This window comes from Rhinopithecus roxellana, chromosome 11 (genome assembly GCF_007565055.1).
Source record: "Rhinopithecus roxellana isolate Shanxi Qingling chromosome 11, ASM756505v1, whole genome shotgun sequence".
NCBI classification, from domain to species: Eukaryota; Metazoa; Chordata; class Mammalia; order Primates; family Cercopithecidae; genus Rhinopithecus; species Rhinopithecus roxellana.
Genome location: NC_044559.1, coordinates 80,761,981 through 80,787,768, shown reverse-complemented (window position 1 = coordinate 80,787,768; position 25,788 = coordinate 80,761,981). Strand labels below are relative to the sequence as shown.

At 36.5% G+C, this 25,788-nt stretch overlaps 1 protein-coding gene across 8 annotated transcripts in view; it reads left to right on the top strand.

Annotated features, from left to right (window-relative positions):
• EXOC6 (exocyst complex component 6) overlaps positions 1-25,788 on the top strand; it is a 224,817-nt gene that overhangs the window by 33,336 nt on the left and 165,693 nt on the right. For 5 of the 8 annotated variants that reach the window (XM_010381327.2, XM_010381328.2, XM_030940527.1 and 2 more), the window contains 4 exons: positions 15,098-15,269; positions 16,558-16,605; positions 16,694-16,784; positions 21,555-21,600. In XM_010381327.2, the coding sequence (XP_010379629.1) occupies positions 15,098-15,269; positions 16,558-16,605; positions 16,694-16,784; positions 21,555-21,600 (357 nt within the window). Of the gene's footprint in view, positions 1-12,469; positions 12,562-14,882; positions 14,979-15,078; positions 15,270-16,557; positions 16,606-16,693; positions 16,785-21,554; positions 21,601-25,788 lie in introns of all 8 variants that reach the window. The other 3 variants (XM_030940528.1, XM_030940529.1, XM_030940530.1) reach the window with 3 other exon arrangements.

Below are 25,788 nucleotides of genomic sequence, written 5' to 3'. Positions count from 1 at the left end.
ATGCCTATCTACTTGTAACAATGACAAATGTGTTGTTTTTTTAAGCCAGGGTTTTCTCAATATACCTTAAAGGGTTTTAAATTGTTTTATACTGCCTGGCGCAGTGGCTCAAGCCAGTAATCCCAGCACTTTGGGAGGCCGAGGCGGGTGGATCACGAGGTCAGGAGATCGAGACCATCCTGGCTAACACGGTGAAACCCCGTCTCAACTAATAAGTACAAAAAACTAGCCGGGCGAGGTGGCGGGCTCCTGTAGTCCCAGCTACTCGGAAGGCTGAGGCAGGAGAATGGCGGGAACCCGGGAGGTGGAGCTTGCAGTGAGCTGAGATCCCGCCACTGCACTCCAGCCTGGGCCACAGAGCGAGACTCCGTCTCAAAACAAACAAACAAACAAACAAAAAAATTGTTTTATACCTAGTCAAGTTGAGATTTTTAAGAACTTCATTTTTAATTTGTAATAAGAGCTTATCACTTTTTTTCAAAGAAATCGGCAAACTGAGGCCACTTGTTAATAAAGGTCTTTAGAAATGTGTATGTATTTCAGGGAGTTCTTTGTTTCAAAGTTAGAATTAAATATATTTGCATCTGGCTTTCATTTTTTAAATTTTCTGCAATTTAGTAAAGTTCTTGCTTCCACCTCAGGATATACTTTATACAATGTTGTCTTTGCCAGGACTGCCAAAAATTATCTTTTTAAACGTTAACTTTGCTTAATGTTTTCCCCCTATAAAATGCTAATGCTATTATATAGTTTAGAAGTAGGTTAAAAGGCTTATAGAGGCCAGTTGTGGTGGTTCACACCTGTAATCCCAGCACTTTGGAAGGCTGAGACTGGAGGATCCCTCGAGACTAGCCTGGGCAACATAGAGAGACCGCGTCTCTGCAGAATTTTAAGAAAATTAGCTAGGCATGGTGGTGCACACCTGTGGTCAAAGCTACTGGAGAGGCTAAGGTGAGAGGATCACTTGGGCCTGAGGTCGAACCTGCAGTGAGCTGTGATCACACCACTGCACTCCAGCCTGGGCAACAGAGTTAGACTCTGTCTCTAAAACAGAAAAAAAGCTCATAGGTCTGTTAGAAATTTTAGGTTATTTTTCGTTCAGTAATTTCAGTATTATCCTCATATATGACATCTAACATGAATAAATCATAACAAATCATCTTTTGTAGATTTTCTAGTGCTGACGGAGAAGACAAGTAAAATATGTTTTTGTTTGTATTTGATTGATATTCAATTCCTTGTAGATCTTATCCATCAATACTGATTTCCCATCAGTTTTCAATATATGTAACTTTTATATATTTATTGCAAATTTAAACACTGATTTTAAGATATTCTTTAGTAAAATTATTATATGTGTTCTTTCAATATTTGAATGCCTGTTGTATGTCAGGTACTCTGTAATGTATAAAAGTTTATTCTGTGCTGTGTTGTTTATACTTACCCATAGGAGCCTAGAATTGCCAGATAGTTTTTGTGCTGTTTATGATTCTGTTCTATGTTTTTTTAAAAAACAGTTGTATTAAAGCAATAGGTAACAGGGTAAAACCACTTCAAAAAATGGGGAAATTTTATTTTTATTTTGATTTCATAATACTTAGTTGTTGATCAGGTCGAGTATGAGATTCACATCATATTTTGATGCAGTACTAAAGGAAAACACAATCATCTCAGTTTTTGTAGGGATTTGTTTCCGGGAACCGCCGTGAATACCAAAATCCATGAATGGTGAAGCCTCCTATATAAAATGGTATAATATTTACATATAACCTATGCACATCCTCCCATGTACTTTAAGTCATCTCCAGATTACATGTAATACCTAATAACAATGTAAATGCTGTGTAAATAGTGGTTTACTGTATTGGATAGGGAATAATGGCAAGAACAAAAGTTTGTACGTGTTTAGTATAGACGCAACCACCCATTTTTTTACCTCGAATATTTTCCATCTGTGGCTGGTTGAATCCAGGGATACGGAACCCCCTCATACAGAGGGCCGACTGTACTTGGATTTCTAGGGTTACTTTTTGGTAAAGGGTGCCCTCTAGTGAGCCTGTTCTTTTTATTAAGATTTGTAGTTTATATCCTCACAGCACTTGTGAATTGGATGTAGAAATAGAAAACACCTTCAGTTCTCAAGGACCTTAGAAAATAAAATATACACTAAGTAGGGGGAGAGTAAATTTGATGTGTTGTACATATTAATAAAAGATAGTGTAATATAGACCTTATGTAAAAAAAAAACTGGGAAAATTCTTGGTAATGGGAAAGTTATCCAGTATAGCTATTTATGAAATTAGCATTAAGGAACTGTCTTGAGCCGAAATTTGAAGGGAGTTTAAAATTAGTATTGAAGCATATAGAGGGGGAAGGGCATCCGGGGGTAGAAAATAAGTTTAGGACAGCATCAAAAAGCATTAGTGCCAAAAGGGAAAAAAATGGAGAAAAAAGGAATTATCTTGGGAAAGATTTTAAATTTAATACTATTTTAAATATTTTATGCAAGTTTCCAAGTAATTTGTATTCTACATGAAAACTTTTTTTTTTTTTTTTAAGGAATTCAGGAAAGACTTGGCTGGGCAGTTGTAGGTTGGGGTCTCTTATGTGGTTGTAGTCAAATGGATATTGGTTGCTGTCAGCTACCTGCTGGGACTGAAGTAATCTGAAGGCTCAACTGTACTAGACAGCCAAGATGGCTCACTCACATTGCTGGCAGTTGCTGTGGCTGTCATTTTTTCCAGCTTGTCATTTTTAGGATAGTCAGATTTCTTACATAGTGGATGGCTTTCTCCAGAGTAAGTGTCTAAAGGAGGCAGGTAGATATTGCATGGCCTTTTCTAGTCTTGGAAGTCACATAGTGTCACTTCTGTCATATTCCATTGGTGAAAGTAGTCACAAGCCTGCCCAGATTAAAGGAAGGGAGTATAGACCCTTCCTCTTATTATAAGATGTGCAAAGAATTTTGGACGTATGTCATAATACTACTTCATTTACTTTCTTGCCTCTCTGAAGAATAGGTTCAGTGTAGATAAATTTTAATGATTTAAGGAATAATTGTGCTCTGTATTAAAGTTGCCTGTGTATATACCTGTTTTCTGCACTTCATTTTCAGTTTCTATTGCTTATGCGCTTACACAGTACTTAATATTGGTAGAAGGAATCTTTTCTTGACCTACCTATTATTTCCTTGGAGCGATTGTATTTCTTATTTGCTTCTGGATTGCAGAGTATCAGCAATATGGTTTGACTGTGTCCCTGCTCAAATCTCTTCTTAAATTGTAGTTCCCATAATCCCCACTTGTCATGAGAGGGACCAAGTGGAGATATTGAATCATGGGGGTGCTTTCTCCCATCCTATTCTCCTGATAGTAAGTTCTCATGAGATCTGATGGTTTTATAAGGGGCTTCCCCCTTTGCTTGGCTCTCATTCTTCTTCTCCAGGCTGCCATGTGAAGAAGAACATGTTGGCCTTTTCTTCTGCCATGATTGTAAGTTTCCTGAGGCCTCCACAGACATGTGAAACTGTGAGTCCATTAAATCTCTTTTTCTTTATCAGTTCCCCAGTCTCGAGTATGTCTTTATTAGCAGAATGAGGACAGACTAACACAATCAGGGAATGTTATGGGAAAGTTGTTATTCATGTTTGCTGTATTTGATAAAATGGTTGAAAAAATGTTAGGAGTACTGGATGTGATACTTTTATATTGATTTTTTTCTTAGTATTTCATATTGCTGACTACTGTAGTAGAAATATTTTTATTCCAAGATTGAGTGGCTACTTTGAGCAGACCTTTTGTGCATTTAAGATAGGGAGGTGGTGGCCAGGTGCAGTGGCTTATGCCTGTAATCCCAGCACTGTGGGAGGCCCAAGCAAGTGGATCATCTGAGGTCAGGAGTTCAAGACCACCCTGGTCAACATGGTGAAACCCCGTCTCTACTAAAAATACAAAAATTAGCCAGGCATTATGGCAGGTGCCTGTAAGCCCAACTATTTGGGAGGCTGAGGCAGGAGAATCACTTGAAACTGGGAGGCAGAGGTTGCAGTGAGGCAAGATCGTGCCACTGCACTTCAGTCTGGGCAACATGAGTGAGGCTCTGTCTCAAAAAAAAAAAAAAAAAAAAAACAATGAGATAGGGAGGTGGTGTCTTTGCTATTTGTGGTTTAAAAGAAAATAATTCCAAATCATGTGGCTTTATGAAAAAAGGCCCCATCTCTCTAATGATAATTTATTTACTATCTTTAAATAATATTTTAGCTCTTTGTTTCTCACATGGTTGTTACTGAAATTTTGTGTTTCTTAAGTATATTTGGAGGCTACTGAAGAGAGTTGCAATGTTTCAAGTCTCACTTCTGAGTCTAACTTCAGGGTTTCAAGTGGATTATAAATTGATATTGCAGAGGCTGCTCCACTGAAAGATTAGATCAGATTCTCAATTTGTATCACAAAGAATACAAAGATTTACTGGAAACAACGTGATCACTCAGGTAGGAACAAATAGGGTGTCTCAGTGTAGCTTCTGCTACTTTCCAGGATCCATACGGGAGGCAGAGAAAACTGCTGATAACTTTATCTGGGCAATGTAGGGCAATGTTCTCCATCTCAGAAAGCTTACTATTTGCTATATAACTGCCCTTTCATACTTGGGGCCTAGGTATGTCCTATTCTGAAAGAACTGTAACAATTCTTGTGCTTCTGTTTAAAGTAATGTTTCCAAATCTTGGCTTTAAATCAATTGTGAACTAATTTGTTGCAGGAGAATTTGGTGAATTTACCACATTTACTGATACATCCAAATTCTATATTTTGAAGTCATTTTGAGATTGACAGCAAGTGATGTGTATTGGATAGGATGATTTTAATAGCTTTTGGTAATTTCTATTCTATTTTTTTTGTGTGTTTGCTTTTAAAACTGCCTTTATAGCAGTATTTTAAAGAATGTTTAGTTTGTCAAAAGCTGGTAATTATCACATGGTTAGTTGTCTTATATAAATATATTTAATAGTCAGAAAAATCTAGTTTATAGTTAGTAACCAAAATTTCAGTTTTAGTCAATAAGATTAGTACCTAGAATCTGAAAAGAATTCAGTTTAAATGTGAAATTGCTAAAGAAGTATCACATGTACTCTTACTAATATGAAATACCAAAGTTTAATTACTAATTATGAGAAATATAAAATTAAGATTGATATGCTAGAAATTAAGCTTGATATACCATTTGAAGAACTGGTGAAATAATAGTAAAACTGCCTATACTGGAAGAATAAAGAATGCGCAGAAGAATGTGAAAGCAATTTTTTATTGATAGAAATACAAACTTAAGGCTAATATATCATTTGAAAAACTGGCAGAAAATAGATTAGTGTTTGAAAAGGTATAAAATGACATTAAAAAGCATCCAAAGGAAGTCAGAAGTAACTGATAGTATTTTGTCAGGGGGTAAAAGAGTTAAGTTTTGTTTTCTTTTTGTTTTGTTCTTTTCTTTTCTTTTCTTTTTTGAGATGGAGTCTTGCTCTGTTGCCCAGGCTGGAGTGCAGTGGTGGTGCGATCTTGGCTCACTGCAGCCTCTGCCTCCTGGGTTTAAGTGATTCTCTTGCCTCAGCCTCCTGAGTAGCTGGGACTACAGGTGCATGCCACCACGACTGGCTAATTGTTTTGTGTTTTTGGTGGAAACAGGGTTTCACCATGTTGGCCAGGCTGGTCTCAAACTCCTGACCTCAAGTGAGTCACCTGCCTCGGCCTCCCAAAGTGCTGGGATTATAGGCTTGAGCCACTGTGCCTGGCCTAAAGTTTTGTTTTCTGATAAAGGTTTTGTAGAAAGCTTTGACACCAAAAGGTGTCAGTTGACACAAGCAGTGTCAGTGCCCAGGGATGCCTGAACAACATTTCTTCTAGTTTTCCGGTACTTTTAAGACCATTTTCTTGCTAGTCTTTGTTTTTTCTTAAAAGCTGTTGATTGACATTAGTAAAATACACGAGAAAGTCAGCCAGCGACTAGCATTTTGATGGCAATTGCTCTAGGTACTTTCTCACATTACACTCTGTGCAGATGTAGCCCCTGACCATGCTTTTTTATGGTTATGCAACCAGTATATCTATTCTGTTAGTGAACAAAGTATTCTGGGACAGAGAAAAGCCATTTTTATTTTGTCTAGAAAAGAAACTATACTACTCTAATAAATATAAGTAATTTCGGGACATTTGAATTAGATACTTTGAGATTATATCAGATTTTCCTCAAAGCGTAGACATTATTTTAGTAAAAAAGAGTAAATAAATTTTATTTTCTTCACAGTTGTAATGGATTTATTCTTTACAATGGCGATTGCAGTGAATTAAAAAGATACCCAAAATAGTGTAAGGATATTATGTGATTTTTAACAAAAGAAGTATGTAATATGTTGCCAGTGATGAGGTTTTTTTTTTTCACAATAATACATCATGAATGTTTGTTTTTCATCAGAAAGGGGAACTTTTCCTTAAAAAATACTGTGGAATATGTTTACTAAGTCATTTATTTACAGAATATAGCATCTTTCCAAAAAAAATTAAAGTGGCCGTAGTTTCTCAGTTAAGACATTTGATTTGATGATAAAAGCATTAATTTCCAGTGAACCAATTTTAACGTTTTAATATCTTATCTTTCTTTTTCTATTTATTTTACTACCACTAGGTGGAGCCCTAAACACACAATTCAAGAAAGTATCTCTGCAAGATACTTCCTATAAATTCCCTAAAGCCAATTTATGATCAGTTACAGTGAATTAACTCATGTTTAAACTTTGAAAACTTTTGGTTTTCACGAGTTGATATAATGAAGATAGAAAATGTGTTTGGTACTTAAAATTTTTTTAGCTATACTTTTGAGACACAAGCAGTATTTTAATACATTCCTAGTTGCTAAAATTAAAATATGTAAGTAAAATCTTTAGTGTGGAATAAGCCATCTTTGTTCTCTGTTCACATGAAAGTTAAAGTCATCTCTTTTTTTTTTTTTTTGAGATGGAGTCTTTCTCTGTCGCCCAGGCTGGAGTGCAGTGGCACAATCTTGGCTCATTGCAACCTCTGCTTCTTCCCAGGTTCAAGTGATTCTCCTGCCTCAGCCTCCCAAGTAGCTGGGATACAGGTGTGCACCACCACACCTGGCTAGTTTTTGTATTTTTAGTAGAGACAAGGGGTTCACCATATTGGCCAGGCTGGTCTGGAACTCCTGACCTTGTGCTCCACCTGCCTCGGCCTCCCAAGGTGCCGGGATTACAGGTGTGAGCCACCGTGCTCGGCCATCTCTTCTTTTAAGAATGATTTTGCATCTGTACTTCTGTCTTGAGTTGCATTACATTTTGCCAGAAGTAGACATTTTATTGTGTTAAGCTTTTGGAAGGGATGACTGAGCTAACCCCCACTCACTCTCTTTTTTCCTTTTAAACAAATTTTATTTTACTCATTTATTTATTTTACCTTTGCCCTGAATTCTCTTACATTGATGTGTCTTACCTATATATAGAGCACTAAGGTATACTCTCAGTGTATGTGGGAGAATGGAAAATTTACTAATTTTCTAATGTTCGCTCTTGCTGGTTCTAACATATAAATATGTGTGTGTTTGTCTGTTTATAGGAACTTGATTAGACTTACCAATAGAAATAATAAAATTTTGGGAGACAGTTTGAAAGACAAAAATTATTTTTGTTAAAATTATTTATTGATTCAAAATTTAGAATGGCAATAAATCTAGCACATTCATATATGAATTAGGTAGATATAACTATAAACCAACCTAGGCTGAAAGAGTGAGTACTGCTAAACATCATTTCCTTTCTGTTCCTACAGATCAGAATTTCAAAGAATAGTGATTATCATTTAAAGAAAAATGGCTTTTTCAGTCTCTTCAACTGAGGTCAAGTACAGGGCCCTTGGTTTTCTCTACTTCTTTTTGCTCCTTATTTTGTTGCATTTGTAATTTAAAACTGCGTATTAGCTATGCCTCAGTTATCATCTGCCTTTTCTGTCCATTGGTTGATGTCATCTGATGGGTGCAACAGTGCACATCAGGGATTCCCTATTGAGTCATTCTCAATTGTTGATCTTCAAAGGTGATCTGGTTGGTTGCTATGCTGGTAACTTCCGTCTGCATTCTATGCCACTTATCACCATTTCTGACTGGAGAGTCTATGTAACGTAATAGTTCAGAGCACTGACTTTGGAGTCAGGTACACCTGGGGTTAAGTCTTGATTCTGTTACTATATGACTTCACACTCAATGCCTTAGTCTTCCCAAACTACATTTGTAAATTGTGATGCTAACAGAATCCATGTTGTAAAGCTGTAATGATTACCATAATTAAGCCAGAAGTATGTCTGGAATAGCAAATGGTTATCTAGGGTCAGGAGAGAGTTGGGACAGCCTGAGACTTAGTAATTGGTAGATCAAGATCTACTCTTCTCATTCACAGTACTAATTATTTAATTTTTTTATTGGTACTTAGGGTTCTGTTTTTAACAGTGAATACTTAATGAGATAATGCATGTAAAGCACTTAATACATAATAAGCACTTGGTTGGTTGTTATTATTTTTGTCATTACCATCATTAAGCCAGAAGCAGCAGACATGACTCCTGTCTGGCCAGTTAAGTCACTGTGGGGAATTGCTGACCTGAAGAGCACATCTTCTCTTCATTTTCTTCTCCCTCCACCATCTTCCCAAATTGTCAGGCTGTCCCTACTCTCTCCTGGCCCTTGATAACCATCTAGGGTTAACCATCTAGATGGTTATCAAGAGAAAAGGTTCATAATTTCTGCTATGCATACTGTGTGTCAAGAAATTCTTGGGATAAGAGTAGCTTTTGTTTTTTTCCCTCATTCCAGTGTTGATACGTATCCATCTTTTCTCCTTTCTTGCTTCTCTCCATTCAGTCACCTATTTATTATTGGCCTTATTAGCAAATTTCTAGACTATTTTAAATATTACTTTTTATCAACTTAAGTAGAGGATTAAGTCAACTACATATAGTGATTAATTTCATTTTTTTTTGGAGACGGAGTTTCGTTCTTACCGCCCGAGCTGGAGTGCAGTGGTATGATCTAGGCTCGCTGCAACCTCTGCCTCCCGGGTTCAAGCAGTTCTCTCCTGCCTCAGCCTCCCGAGTAGCTGGGATTACAGGCTCCTGCCACCACACACAGATAATTTTGGCATTTTTGGTAGAGACAGGGTTTCACCATGTTGGCCAGGCTGGTCTCAAACTCCTGACTTCAGGTAATCTCCCCGCCTCAGCCTCCCAAAGTGCTGCGATTACAGGCGTGAGCCACCACACCCAGCCGATTAATTCCATTTTGAGTGCTTGCTTGCTGGCTTTTAGATTTGTTCTGCATTTATTAAAATGACATAGATCTAGGAACTTTCTAGGCTTTTTCTAAGGCCAGCATTCTATCATTTGATGAATGTTTGATTCTGGCACTTGCCTGATCTTTCAGTACGTTCTTTAAATGCAATTTATTCCTGTGGTTTGGAACTTTTACTCACCTCGATGACTTTATTTCTGTATACTCTGCTCATTGATACGGATTGTGGGTGACAAGTGGTGGTATCAGCTATGAGTACAGCTTGGTGCATGTCTGGAATAGCAAATGGTTATCTAGGGTCAGGAGAGAGTTGGGACAGCCTGAGACTTCGTAACAGATCAAGACCTACTCTTCTCATTCACAGTACTAATACCTTAATAATATTTTTATTTCTTTCATTGGAACTTATGGTTCTATTTTTTAACAGCAGAAGGCATGGAATGTTTTCCCCTCTCAGGCTTTGGTTTTCTATTAATGGAGGGTGGGTATTGCATATATTCTAATATTGTTTTTCTCCATTATAACATCAACAGAAAAAGAAGAGTTCACCTCTGATGCTATAATAGATGCACTGGCAGTATCCTGAATTACTATAAAACAGGAGGAGTTTTGTTTTTAAAACTTTGAAGAATATATTGGAAAAACATACCAAAGGATTTACTTTGAGAACTTTCTAAACTGAAATAGACTTCTGAGAAAGAACTATTGTTCTCTTCTTTCTGTTTATTTATATGTTGTTACTCTTTTTTAAAGGCATAACAGTATTTCTTTTATACCCACAAAGGTAGTCAGATCCTCCCTTGAAGGGACCCTGTATTCGTGTAGTCCTGAAATATCTCTTGCTAGATTTTTGCTCCAATGTGATAATTGTAATAGAAACAATTCTTTTGGTATATTATGTTTATTATTTGGTATTTTAAGAGCCAGATAAATGTCCAACTTTTAATAAAATGTTAAAAAAACATAGAAATGTGTCTGTATATTAGTTAAATATTAGTTCTCATAATTATGAAATAAAAATGTATTTATAAAACAGCAAGATCAGTTAGATAAACTTCTTGCACAAGAATTTTCCCTAAAAATAATGTTATTTAGTTAATAGTTCTTGTTATACATGTTAATTGTGGAAAAAGTACGAAGTTACTTCCCAGCTAGGCTATGTTGAGCAAGTCATTTTTCATTTATCATTTATCATTTCTATACCTGTTTATTCATTTGTGAAAAAGAGGCAGTGATATTTTCTCTGATGTGTATAAGAAATAAATGAAACACTAAATGTAAAAAATGCAGAAGGACATATAAAAATGTTAGGTGGTAGTGGTAGTTAGATCCTTTGGTGTGATAATTGAGTGTTGGTCATATTTATTTGATGTTTGTCTCTAGTACTCAATTGTTCAGCCACTGGTGGTTGTCTCTTATGTGCATACTATACTAGTTGTTAGTATATGTTGAGCACTTACCATGTGTCAGTTATTGTTTAAGAAGTTTTCATGTTTACTAATTTAATCCTCCTAACATTCTAATGTAGATACTATTTTTTTAAAGACTTCTTTTCTTTAGAGCAGTTTTAGGTTTCCAGCAAGATTGGGAGGAAGTACAGAGATTTCCCATATATTCCCTATCCTACTCATCCAAAGCCTCCCCAGTGTCAATATCCCTCATCACAGTAGTAGATTTTTAAAAAAATGATGAACCTACATTGACACATCATTATCATTCAAGGTATAGTCTAGATTCGTTTCCTTGCATGTGGATGTCTGGTTGCTTTAGCACCATTTGTTGAAGACTATCTTTTCTCTATTGTATTACCTTTGCTCCTTTGTCAAAATTCAGTTGACTGTGTTTATGTGGGTCTATTTCTGGGCTGTCTGTTCTGTTCCATTGAGCTGTTTGTCTATTGTTTTGCCAGTACCATGCAGTCTTGATGACTGTAACTTTATAGGAAATCTTAGGTCGTGTTGTCAGTATTCCAATTTTCTTTTCTTTTTTCTTTTCCTTTTCTTTTTCTTTTTCTTTTTCTTTTTCTTTTCTTTTCTTTCCTTTTCTTTTCCTTTCCTTTCCTTTCCTTTTCTTCCCTCCCCTCCCCTCCCCTCCCCTTCCCCTCCCCTCCCGTCCCCTTCCCCTCCCCTCCCTCCCCTCCCCTCCCCTCCTCTCCTCCCCTCCCCTCCCCTCTCCTCTCCTCCCTCCTCTTTCTCTTTTGAGTAGGGCTTGCTCTGTCACCCAGGTTGGAGTGCGATGGCACAATCATGGCTCATTGCAGTCTCAAACTCCTGGGCTCGAGCAATTTTCCCATCTCAGCCTCCTGAGTAGCTGGGACGACAGGCGTATGCCACCATGCCTGGCTGAATTTTGTTCTTTTTCAATATTGTGTTGGCTATTTTGAGTCTTTTGCCTTTCTATATAAACCCACGGATCAGTTTATCAATGTCTGCAAAATAACTTGCTGGAATTTTGATTGGGATTGCCTTGAATCTATAGATCATATTGGGAGGAACTGATATCTTAATGATATTGTCTTCCTCTTCATAAACATGGAATAGTTCTTTATTTACTTAGTTCCTTGAATTTTTTTAAATCAAAGGTTTGTAGTTTTCCTCCTATAGATCTTATGTATTTTTTAGATTTATATCTAAGTATTTCATTTTGGAGGATGCTAATGTAAATGGTATTGTGTGTTTAACTTCAAATTCCACTTGTTCTTTGCTGTATGTGCTATTTTTATCCCTATTTTATGGTTGTGAAAACTGATACTTAGAGGATTCAGGTGGCTTACCTGAAGTTGAACTGCTAGTAAGTGCCTTTTCTAATTCCATCCATTCATCTATTAATTCATCCATGTATTAATGAATTATTTGTTGAGCTTCTGTTATATGATAGACACTATTCTAGGGCTCGGGATACAACAGGGAACAAAACAAAAACTCTGTTCTCATGCAACTTACATTCCAGTAGGGGAAGACAGATAATACTTAAAAGTGTGGAACAAAGAATATATTCTACAGTGGAAATAATGATATAGTGATAAACTTCTCTATTTTAGAAGATTAAAAAATAAAGCAGGGAAGGGGATAGTGTGTGTGAGTGTGTATATCTGTCTGTCTGACTGTCTATCTGTCTCTCTATCTAGTTTATCTAGGTAGCATAGATGCGAATATGCCTGTGTATTAAGGAAGCCACGAGGAGGCCAATGTTGCTGCCGTGGAATAAGTAAAATGGAGAGTAAGTAACAGGAAGTAAGATCAGAAAGGTAACAAGAGGCAAAATTATGTAGGGTCTTACGGGCTGTTGTAAGAGAAATTGGATTTTGAGCAGAAGAGAGACATGGGATCTGCCTTAGGTTTTAATGGGATAATTCCCATTACCTGTCATCTGGCCACTGTGTTGAGAACAGACTGAAAGGGAACAAGGATAGAATCAGGGAGACCAGTTAGGAAGCAGTTGACAGTAATCTAGGCAAGATGTGTTGTTGGCTTAGTCCAGGGTGATACCAATGGGGAGGTAGTTTGCTGGAGAAAGAGAATAATCAGGGATGAGTCCAAGGTTTTTTGCCTGAGCAACTAGAAAAGTGGGGTTTATTGAGATGAGGAACACTATGGGAAGGGCAGGTTTTGTGGAAGGAGATCAGGAATTCATTTTTGGGCATATTTGAGATGCTTATCAGACATCTAATTGGAAACATATATGAGTTTGAGGAGAGGTCAGGGTAGAGATAAAAATTTGGCAGGTGTCAGTGTGCTTATGGAATTTAAAGCTACAAGACAAGATGACATGGAGAGAGATAGAAAAGAGAGTATGTCCAAGATCAGAGCCTAGTTCTAACTCAGCTCTTACAGAACCTAAATTCTTTTTTAAAAATTAAAAAAAAATAGAACTTATATTTGACCTACATTAGAATGTAGGCATAGATGCCAAGAGCCTAAATTCTTTTTTTTTTTTCTTTTTTAGACGGAGTCTCACTCTGTCACCCAGGCTGGAGTGCAGTGGCATGATCTCTGCTCGCTGCAACCTCTGCCTCCTGGGTTCAAGTGATCCTCCAGCCTTAGCCTCCCAAGTAGCTGAGATTACCGGCACCTGCCACCACACCAGTGAATTTCTGTATTTTTAGTAGAGGCAGTGTTTCACCATGTTGGCCAGGGTGGTCTCAAAAACTCCTGACCTCAAGTGATCTGCCCGCATCGGCTCCCAAAATGCTGGGATTACAGGTGTGAGCCACTGGCTGCCAAGAGCCTAAAGTCTTAATAATTGGTATCCTATATTAGAGAGTGTACTCATTAAAAACCTAAAACAGAGGCTGCCCCTCAAGAAGTTTATGGTGTATTTGGGGAAACAAAATATAAACACAAAACATGTAAATGATAATACAAAGTAGTATATGATTACATGTCAGAATAACTGTAAGGGGTTGTAAGTTTACCTGTCCTGCAGAAGAAAAGATTACTTGGCATGGGAATTATTGGCAAAGGCCTGCTGGAAGAAATGGGACTTGAAATGAACCTCAGACAATGGGCAACAGATGTGGGGGTGAGGTTTGGAAAGTTCCCAAGACCGCTGTCAGGTTCAAAAATTTGCTAGAGGGACTAAAAAAATTCAGCAAAGTTGTTATAGTTACTGTTTGTTACAGCAAAACAACAACAACAAAAACTTTCAAAAAACTACACAGATTAAAATCAACAACAGAAAAGGCACATAGGACAGAGACTAGGAGAGTTCCACGAGTGAGCTTTCAGTTGTCCTTTCTCAGTGGAATTGTGGGGACAACACTTACTGCTCCCAGCAGTGATGTGTGGTAACATGCATGGAATATCGTCAATCAGGGAAGCTCATCCAAGATTTGGTATCCAGGATTTTTACTGGGGTTTGGTCATATAGCCATGACTGACTACCTATGTAGACTTGGCTGTCTGCCCACATTGCTGACCTCCTTCCCCTGCACAGCTTTAACGGTGTGGCCTCAGACCTCACCATCAGTCACACTGTTAGCATCTGCTGTTTGGCAGTCGGAGCTTCCAGGTAAATGAAGAAGACACTTAGGCAGGGCATGCCAAAGGCTTTCCTCCCAGGAATCAGTGGCAAGGATAGTCCTTTACTGCATGGTGAATAGAGGGGTGTGCTCTCTGTGGAGACAGCATGAGCTGAGAGACAGTAGGAATGAATATGCCATGTTTAGAAAACATTGTGGTGACTGCAATATGGGCTCGCACCTGAGAATGTGAACCCTGGAGCTGGACTGTCAGGAGTCATATCCCAGCTATTGCTTGCTGGTTGTGGAATTTATGGCAGTTCAGTATTCTGTAAGTCTTCTGTAAAGCAAGGGTAATGACAATACCTACTTTATAGCCTTGTTGTGGGGATTAAAGAGTTAACATATAAAGCATTTAGAGCATGAGCATTTACTTTACATAGTAAATGCTATAAAAATCATGAGTTTGTTCATTCATTCTTTAATCATTCATTCACTCAGTGATTTTTTTTTTTAATGTTAGTATGTTAAAAACTTGTATTAGGTCCACATCTCCTGAGCCTCATACCTTTATTTTCAGATACCTCATGTTATATCTAGAGCTTGTGTGGCTCTTTTAATATTATCGTGTTCAAGAAGAAATAAAATACTTTCACGCAAATTATTTCTACTAAAGGTAATATTATCATCAGTTTATTTGTTCAGGGATTTAATTTTAAGATATCAGCTCTTGCAAAGATCAGGCTTACTAAAGAATACATTTTGGTTAATTTTAGCTTTCTTATATACATTCAGGTCTGTGTATGATGACCAACCAAATGCGCACAAGAAGTTTATGGAAAAGTTAGATGCTTGTATCCGTAATCATGACAAGGAAATTGAAAAGATGTGTAATTTTCATCATCAGGGTTTTGTAGATGCTATTACAGAACTCCTCAAAGTAAGGACTGATGCAGAAAAACTGAAGGTAAGAAATATGTTAAAATTGTTTACCTTTGTTCTCATTAAATTACTCAAGTCTTAGTTTATAGTACGTATGTGCAAGTCATTATTAAGTGTGTTACTTTCAAGAAGTGAATTTGTGTATGTATTTGGGAATGCTCTGTATGCTCTATTAACACAGTTGTCATGCTAATGACAGGAGTAGTCTCTTTTTCTGAAGCAAGTAATGCACTGACTTAACAGGATTTCTTTCCATGCAGGGAAGTGAACTCAAAACATGCATACAATGAAAGGCCCTATTTGCAGTTTTTGAATTTCTAAAATGACAATTAGTACAATATTTATAAAATGTTACCCTCTAAAATTCCTTTAAAAACTTACCATAAATAGTTGTTTATCATAATGCTGATTGCCTCAGTATTATTTAATAATGTTAAAACTTTTTGAAAAGTTTAACAGCAGTGTGTATTTTCTTAAAGAAAGTTAGTCTGCACTTTCTGCCATGCAGATAAAGCATTATTTATTAAAAGAGACCTGGATTTGTTCAGTCAGGATAAAAAATATTTAATTATAAGAATTGTCCTATTTATCTTTCTTTACATTTAGAGCACTAAGCAGACAAAATGACCCTGGTTCACCAAAGGTTATGATTAGAAAACCATTGTATAAAGGATATTCAGATAACAAGAGACTAACTACAGCATCAATGAGGTCACTGAGCATCTTTGTTCAGAAATTAATGAGATTTTTAATAAACCAGAATGTGCTTCCTTACTATGATGACCTAATGAGTCACTTAATATGTGGGAAAATTTGAGATTGAGCTTTGCCTGCACCTGCAGCATTAAAATGTTGCTGTGGATTGAAATTTCTGTGTTTGATGTTAATCAACCACCCAGTGTTTGCATTCAGCAAAGTATGAATGTTTAATTACCATAAAATGCAATCACCATTTCCTACAGACAATGAATGGCACATAGACCTCATTGAAGTTATCAAAAGGGGACCAGTGGTCAATTGGGTCAGTGATTTGAATTGTTTGACAGACTTAGAGAAGCAAGTAAAGTTCAAAAATCCTGAGTAAATTTGAGAAGTTTGCCACAGAATCTGTTAAAAAGAACTGTCATAAGTAATTGAAGTTAACAAAAGCCCTTTTCAATCAAAAGTTCAAGTTCAAGCTGTAGAGTTAATTTGAATTTGCATTTCTTTGTTCTAAGTTTCTCATGAAGCATGATCTGATTACAAGGGTGAGCAGTTACATCAGGGCAGTTTTATGCATATTTGTCTAACTAAGGTGAAATTAAATTTTTAAGGTGCAAGTTACTGATACCAACCGAAGGTTTCAAGATGCTGGAAAAGAGGTGAGAAAATGATACTTTTCTGTGTATTCAGTATGTAGTTATTCTTTAACTGTTTGTTTAAAGATATGAACATTGCTTCTTTTCTAAGGTGATAGTCCACACAGAAGATATCATTCGATGTAGAATTCAGCAGAGAAATATTACAACTGTAGTAGAAAAGTTGCAGTTATGCCTTCCAGGTGAGTTAAACTTGTCTATAATAAAATGTTTGGCTTGGTAAAATTATAATTTAATAATAGCAAATAGTGATTCATTAGTATGGGAATTACAGATTATTTGGTGATTGCCTGCCAACATAGACCATGCTTATCTTTCAGGTTCATTTTATTCCGTGAATTTTCATGCTTTTGTCATGTTAGAAAGCTTCTGTTTGATTATATGTCACATCAGTTTCCTAGAACAGCAACTTCTACATTTCCATTTCCTGTCTGCCTCTTTTGCCCTTTGTCCTCCAGAACCCTTTTTTGTTTTTCCTTGGAATACTTTCCCATGGGGAGAGTCTTTTGGTTACCTTTACCTAATTTGCCTGATTTTTTACCTCTGGTTTTCCATTGTTTTTTTGTTTGTCACTTAGCAGGTTATTTTTGCTTTGCTCACAATCTCATTGTGCTGATAAGGTAAGAAAAACACCAGAAGTGCCGAATCTTCACCATTCTTGCCTTTCCTCCTGTATTTTGGAAATGCTGTTTCTGGTCTCTTTGTTGGGGCTAAATATTACTTGGGCATCAGATAAATTCTGAGGATACTAACCAGTATTTGCTTTACCTGGATTTAATATACTTTAAGTTGGATGCATTCTATTCAAACAAAAGGAAGCAGGTATATGACTTTTTAAAATTTCTTTTAATTTTTAAATTTTTTTTTTTTTTTTTTTTTTTTTGAGACGGAGTCTTGCTCTGTCACCCGGGCTGGAGTGCAGTGGCCGGTTCTCAGCTCACTGCAAGCTCCGCCTCCCGGGTTTATGCCATTCTCCTGCCTCAGCCTCCGAGTAGCTGGGACTACAGGCGCCCGCCACGACGCCCGGCTAGTTTTTTTTTGTATTTTTTAGTAGAGACGGAGTTTCACCGTGTTAGCCAGGATGGTCTCGATCTCCTGACCTTGTGATCCGCCCGTCTCGGCCTCCCAAAGTGCTGGGATTACAGGCTTGAGCCACTGCGCCTGGCCTAATTTTTAAATTTTTTAGAGATAGAGTCCCACTCTGTTGTCCAAGCTAGAGTGCAGTGGCTTGATCATAACTCAGTGCAGCCTTGAACTCCTGGGCTCAAGCAATCCCCTTGCCCCAGCCTAGTGCTGGATTACAGGCATGAGCCACCACACCCGGCCATTTTTTTTTTTTTAATATACTAAGCTAAATCCACCCTTTGTCCCATTTTGAAACTTATTATTTTTTTTTTAGGAAGGAGCCTAAACTTCCATATTCAGCAGAATAGAATGAGATATTTTATATGATATATATATATATATATATATATTTTTGGGGGGTGGAGTCTCACTCTGTCTCCCAGGTTGGAGTGCAGTGGTGCGATCTCTGCTCACTGCAACTTCCACCTTCTGGGCTCAAATCATTCTCCTGCCTCAGCCTCCCGAGTTGCTGGGATTATAGGCGCCCACCACCATGCCCACCTAATTTTTGTATTTTCAGTAGAGATGGGGTTTCACCATTTTGGCCAGGCTGGTTTCGAACTCCTGGCCTCAAATGGTCCACCTGCCTCGGCCTCCCAAAGTGCTGGGATTACAGGCATGAGCCACTGTGCCTGGCTATATGCTATTTTTATAATGTAAATTTAGCTTAGACTACAAATTAAATTGTTAAAACTGTTAGCAGATTTTATTGGCTAAAAAAATTGTTATTATTATTATTTATTTATTTTATTTTTTTTTGAGACAGAGTCTCACTCTTTTGGTCAGGCTGAAGTGTAGTGGCTTAATCTTGGTTTACTGCAACCTCAGCCTCCCAAGTAGCTGGGATTACAAGCATGCACCACCACGCCTGGCTAATTTCTGTATTTTTAGTAGAGACGGGGTTTCACCATGTTGGCCAGGCTGGTCTCAAGCTCCTGGCCTCAAGTGCTCCATCCACCCCAGCTTCCTAAAGTGCTGGGATTATAGGCGTGAGCCACTGCCCCTGGCCTGTTTTTTGACTTGTGAGAATAGCTTTTCTTTTTTTTAGAATCACTGAAATTCTACTCAGCTTAATCTCTGATGGACCAGGCATATTTACATAAAAACTTTGAGTAAATAAAATGTTGGCTTATTATGTTAAGTTTCAGGGTTGAGAAACCTGTTTCCTTATAGTCATGTTTAACAATACCTCTTTGCTACCATCAGGTGCATTGTAATAGCTATGAAGATGTCCTCTAAGTTTGAATGTTTTGTCCCTGTCTGATAATAAACCTTAAAAATTGGTTATTGATGGAATGAGCAAGAGCCAAATTCAGCTTATTCTCCACTGGGCTTTTTAAAATAGAGAAATAAAGGGAAGTAGAGATCAGGTGTTTGTTACTGCTACTGTCTTTGTTTTTAAGGCTAGACAGCAACTCTTAGTTCATATAAATATTGTGTTCCTAATGGCCACATCCAGAACTACCTGCTTTCCTCTATTCATCTTTCTGCCCTACTATCCACTTACAAATGTGTGTGTGTGTGTGTGTGTGTGTGTGTTTGTGTGCGCACGCGCATGTCAGGCATCATGGTAGGTATTGGAACTATAAAGTTGGAAATAACACAATCTCAGCTTTTGAAGGATCCTATAATCTGTGAAAGGAAGATAAATCTCGGGACCCTAAAATCACTAAGCCAAGAAAAAAGTCAAGCTGGGAACTGTGTCAAGCAAACTTGCCTCCTATTTTTCTCCTGAATAAGATAGCTGCAAAGATAAGAAGCTACATACTCCCTCACAATTTGCCCACTGGAAATTCCTTGTGGACAAAGGACAGACAGAACTCAAAGTCATCCTTCTGAGGCTCATCTGAGACAAATGCATATCTGATTGCTTCCTCTGCCCTTTTATTTGTGTAAAAATGCAGATTCACTGGGCCAGACTAAATTGTATATTCAGTGGAAGACTGATCAAGGACTCAAAAAAATGCAGCCTTTTGTCTCTTACCTACTTCTAACCTGAAAGCCCCCACTTCTGAGTTGTCCCGCCTTACCAGACTGAACCAATGTATATCTTACACGTATTGATTGATGTCTCATGTCTCCCTAAAATATATAAAAGCAAACTGTACCCCTGACCACCTTGGGCTCATGTTTTCAGGACTTTCTGAGACTGTGTCATGGGCATGCCCTTAATCTTGGCAAAATAACTTTCTAAATTGACTGAGACCTGTCTCAGATACTTGGAGTTCACAGATCTTATGGGAATAAAGACAAGTAAGTCATTAGTTACAGTACAGTTGCCTAACTCCTCCTTGGATTAGGAGGAGTATGAGAGAATATAAGAAGTCATAGCTTGGACATGATGACTCATGACTGTAATCCCAGCACTTTAGGAGGCTGAGGTGGGAGGATCATTTGAGGCCGGGAGTTTGAGAACAGCCTGGGCAACATAGGGAGTCCCTGTCTCAACAGAAAATTAAAATAAAAAAAAAAATGAGCCAGGTGTGGTGGTACACTGGTGGTTATAGCTACTTGGGAGGCTGAGGTGAGAGGATTGCCTGATTCCAGGAGGCTGAGGCTGCAGTAAGCCATGATTGTGCCATTGCCCTGTAACCTGAGTGACAGAGCAATACCCTGTCTCAAAAAAAAAAAAAAAAAAAAAAAAAAAAAAATCACAGCATAAACAATGGATTTATTTTCCTGGTGTGTTAGTTTTTACTGTTTTTGAGGAAAGCATTATTTTTATATGGAAATGGTATGAGATAGATATGAAATTTACATGAATTGTTAAGATTGGAGACTTCAAAGAAAGTTTATACTTACTGCAGCAGGCTCTCTCCCAGTTTATGTGTCCGTCTAATGCTTTGGTTGGAAAATGTGAAAAAAATTACATTACAATATAAAGGCTATGATAGAGATATACATAGGGTCCTGTGAGGCGACAGAGTCGGGGTTGATTCACTATAGCTACCATTGCAGTTTTGATGGTTTTCAGACACATAAACAATGTTTTTTGTAAACTTGGAGGCCCCTAGGAGGAGTCATATGACTGTAGAAAAATCTGGAAAAAAAGTGTTGTCTATCCGTATTGTAGAGGGAAAGCAAAGTGTGTACTCATTCTGTACTTTGAAATTCTAAGTTTAAAGGGTAATCTATGTGGTTTAAAACCCTTTTGGTGACACTATATTATCTTGGCAAAGATTAATTTATTGAATAATTGCATTCCTTTCTATCAAACAATTACATTTGATAGAAAAGATGAAATGAATCAAGATACTTTGTTATGTTTACTTCTGGCTGTATTATAAATCACTCCTACTGCTGTAAGCTTTTGACGTTTTTCATTCTTTGTGGATTTGGTATAAACTTTTGTTTATAGTGAGTTTAACACAAGTGTGTTATTTTGTTTGGTATATTGTATGTTGAGTCAAAAATCAATGAATCTCACACTCAACTGTCTCTCTCAAATAACTAAAGTCTAAAATGCCAGTTCTATTTCAGGGAAGAAACATTAGTAATTTCTGGATAGGATAATTGTTAGTAGGCTAATGTCTCAGTTATATGTGTTAACATATACAAGTGTTCCAGGTTCAGTGTAATATATCTATGTGTATGTGTGTGTGTGTGTGTGTATGTGTGTATATATAATAAAACGTTCAGTATATAAGGAAATTAAAATGTTTTTATATACTTGAAGTATTTAACATTTTATTTGAAAATATTAGCCTAACTCAAGGTGTAGAAGTCTAATGAATTTGTAATATACTCTTTCCTGCTTTGATTATTTTCATCTCTCAAAATATTTTCTTTTCATTTTGAAAGCTAAAATGTTATATTTTTTAATGCAGTGCTAGAAATGTACAGTAAGCTGAAAGAACAGATGAGTGCCAAAAGGTGAGTTGGTTTTTTTTTCTTATTGTTTTAAATAAGAATTTTTTTCTATTATTGAAAGGACAGATACATTTACTATAAATCATAGTGAATCATGAGTTTTGCTGTCCTCATTACCCTAACCTTTGTACTTAAAATTTGTGCATCAGGATAATCCACTAAAGCAAATCTTAGCCTTTTATTAATGAATCATTGTCCTTTATAAATGATATAAATGATTAGTAATGTTGATCAAGGACAAATAGCTGAACAGGAATGAAAATATTGATTAACTTACCAACATACTAATATTGCATGTAACTAAGGGCTAGGTGCATATTGTGGAAGGAAAAGAGTGTAGGCATTTATATTTTGACAATCTGGGTGAATGTAGTACACATTCTGTTTTATAACTCAAATGCGTATATGACAGATGAAAAAGAAAGTAATTTAAAGTAGTTTATTGATTGCCATAGGAGCATTGGATATAGTGATGTTTAAAATATTTTAAAGACGAACAATTTTGGCCAGGTATCGTGGCTCATGCTTGTAATCCCAGCACTTTGGGAGTCTGAGGCAGGAGGATCACTTGAACCCAGGAGTTTGAGACTAGCCTGGGCAATATAGGGAGACCTCATTTTGACCCCCACCCCCTAAAAAAAGAAAAGAAAAAAAAAATAAACGATTCAGAAGTAACATAGAAAAACCAGAATAAATGAGACAGTTTGGACTAGGGAAAAAATGATTTCTTCTTGGTTAGTAACTACTTAATTATCAGAACACATCATATACAGACCTATAGTAAAAGATGTGTGTGTGTGTTCTGCTTCATGGTGCTACATGTTGAATTTCGTTAGGCTTTACTAGTTAGTGCAATTTAGTAAAATGATTTTTTCCCTGTAATAAACAAGCCAAAAACTATTGTGAAAGTCTATTTTCTTCACATATGTGTTAATAATATATTCTCTTTTTAAATCAGTGTTATATATCCTCACATTTTAAAGATCCAAATAATTGCTCTATGTGTGTGCTGCAAAACAACAACAACAACAACAACAACAACAACAAACAGATATCACCTTTCCTATTTCCCATTCACCATTCCTTCTTTATAGGAGCAAAAACTTTTACCTCTTTTAATGGATTATTTTGGTATTTACATTTATGTCTTTAAATAACTAACTTTTAATTATTACCATATTATTTTCTAGTTTGGGGCATTATTGGTTTTTCAGTAATATAATCTAATGTTTGTACTCACATTTTCTCAACTATCCCCAAAATGTGTTAGGTCTTTTTCCCTTCCTGAAAACATTGATTGGTATGTGTTCTTTTGTCCCTTTTAATCTAGAACAGTCCTCCTGTTCTTTGTTGTTTTCATGGCAGACTCCAGGTCAGTTCTCTTGTAGACCAGGGCATTTTGGATTTATCTAGTTGTTTCTTCATGTTTAGATTCAGGTTAAAAGATTTTGGCAAGAGTATGACATAATTGATAATCTCACATTGCATGACATCAGGAGGCTTATACAGTCATGTTGTCCTTAGGTTATGCTAAATTTGATCATTTGGTTAAGGGGAAGTCTACCAGATGTCTTTTGAAAAAGTATATTTTTCTCTTTGCAATTAGTAAGTAATCTGTGGGTCCTGTTTCCTAACAGCTTTTCATCTAGTAGTTTTATCATTCTTGCCTTAATCCATTATTATATTGGATTTGCAAGATGTTGATTTAAAAAATGCTATTATTTCTTTAACATTTATTAACTGGCTTTTTTATATATAAAGAAGAGCTTTTTATTCCCCACCACCACCTTTTTTCTTTTTTTCCTGATTATTGTTGTGAACTTATGCATTTTAAAAATAAAAATTTATTATTGTCATTATTCATTTTGATGCACAAATTGTTTCAAATTTAACAAGAGAAACTCCTCAGACTAGTTCGTGTGTCTCTGTCTTTGAGTATTTTTGTGTTTATCGTACAGTAAGATGTTCGAAGCTCTCATTGTGCTTTTTTTTTTTTTTTTTTTTTTTTTTTTTTTTTTTTTTTTTGCCTCAGATCTGGAAGCAGCCATTCTCCAGGGTACCCTAGCTCCTTTTAGTATTAATGGTATTTAGAAACTAAGATGTATAGGTTGGAAGCAGTGGCTTACACCTGTAATCTCAGCACTTTGGGAGGCTAAGGCAGGCAGATCGCTTAAGCTCGAGAGTTTGAGACCTGTCTGGCCAACATGGTAAATCCCTATCTCTACTGAAAAACAAACAAACAAAAATAACTGGGCATGGTGGCGTGTGCCTGTGGTCCTAGCTACTAGGGGGTTGTGGGGGGTGGGTGCTGAGGCAGGAGGATCTCTTGAGGCAGGGAGCCAGTTGCGGTGAGCTGAGATTGAGCCACTGTACCCCAGCCTGGGTGACAGCGAAACCCTGTCTCAAAAGAAAAACAAAAACAAAAACAAGGAACTAAGATGTATGTGTGTGACTTATTACATACACACACACACACACACACACACACACACACAGTTTGAAGTTGTCAGTTTGTGACCTACCTTTTCTCTCTTTTAGAACCTTTTCTTTGTCCTCTGTGGTCTATCATTTCCTGATGATGTACTTTGATGTGGGTCTATTTACCTTCTTTGTGATGGGTACTTAGTGAGCCTTCTTTTAATCTGGAAATTATCCTTTAAATCTTATAATATCCTTAAGCATTAAGAAGTTTTTTTGAATTTTTTTTTCCTTCTGCCTTCTTGATTATTTCTCTAGGATATTAATAGTTCAGTCTTCTAGATTGGTTCTCTAATTTTCTTATCTCTTCTTTGACATTTTAAAATCTCTTGGTCTGCTTGCTCTTTTTTCTATGAGATTATTTCATCTTTACCTTCCAAAGGTGGTGCTGATTTTAAAAAATTTCTGCTAATTTTTAATTTGTAGGAGCTCTTTTATGATCTTCAATTTTTTTTTTCAGGTAGCCTCTTGTGTTTGCTTTTTAGAGATTCTTGGAGTTGTAGACTTATGACTTGTGCATTTTTGTTTATGTTATACTAAAATAAACATACCTGTGTAGCCACCAGGTTTAAGATGTTGAATGTTATTGCCACCCAAAAGCTTTCTTATACTTCCTCATAGTCACCGCCACCAAAACAAGATACAGAATACTTCCGTCACCCCCCCAGTTTGCTCATACCTCTTTCCAATTTCTCCTCCCTTCTCTAGAAATAACCACTTTCTGAGTTTTAGCATCATAGATTAGTTTTGTTTGTTTTTAGAACTGATTTAAATGGAATCTTCTTCACTCCTGGTAATGTTTTTAAAATTCGTCTGTGGTTGCATAGTTTCTTTTTATTGCTAGAATTTGTTTATGTATCCATTAGTTGCTATTTGGGTGGTTTCAGGTTTGTGGGTATTATGAATAAGACTGCCATGAAACTAAGGTACGAGTCTTTTTTATAGGGATATGTTTATATTTCCATTTAGTAAGTATATAGGAGTAGAATTGCTCAGTGATAGCATAAATGAATGCTATACTTTTTAAGAAACCGTTAAATACTTTTCTATTTAAGATATGATTTGAAAAATAGACTTTTAAAATATAATTTAAAAAATAATTATTCTAGTAGTACCATTTATACTTCCATTAGCAATGTATTAATAAAAGAATTTCATTTGCTTCACATCCTTGCAAATTAGTTTGTTCTAGTTGAGCCATTTTGGTAAGTATAAAATAGTATCTTACTGTTTCAATTTGCATTTTCCTGATGACTCATTGTTTATAGATTGGAGTAAACAGATTTATTTATTTATTTTACCACCAGTGAAATCAGAGGAAGAAAAATCATGGGTTTAGACTGTAGAAAGAAAGGATTTAGGTTAGACACAATGCAGGGCATCTAGATGATAAAGGTTTGGGAATGTTGAATTTTGGTGGCAAGAAAACCTTTGGAATTGGCTTCTCTAGAGATCTTTAAGTATCATAAGTGCCTTTTTATTTGGTATTTGGCTGTTTGTATGTTTTCTTTTGTGAAGTGTCTGTTCACATCTTTTGCTTATACTTTTTATTTAATAGATTTTATGTTTTAGAGCAGTTTTAGGTTTACAGAAATATTAAACACAAAGTACAGAGTTCCCATATACTTTTATCTTCTTTCCAAGCAGTTTTTCGTTATTAATGTCCTGCATTAATAAGGCACATTTACTGTAACTGATGAACCAATATTGATA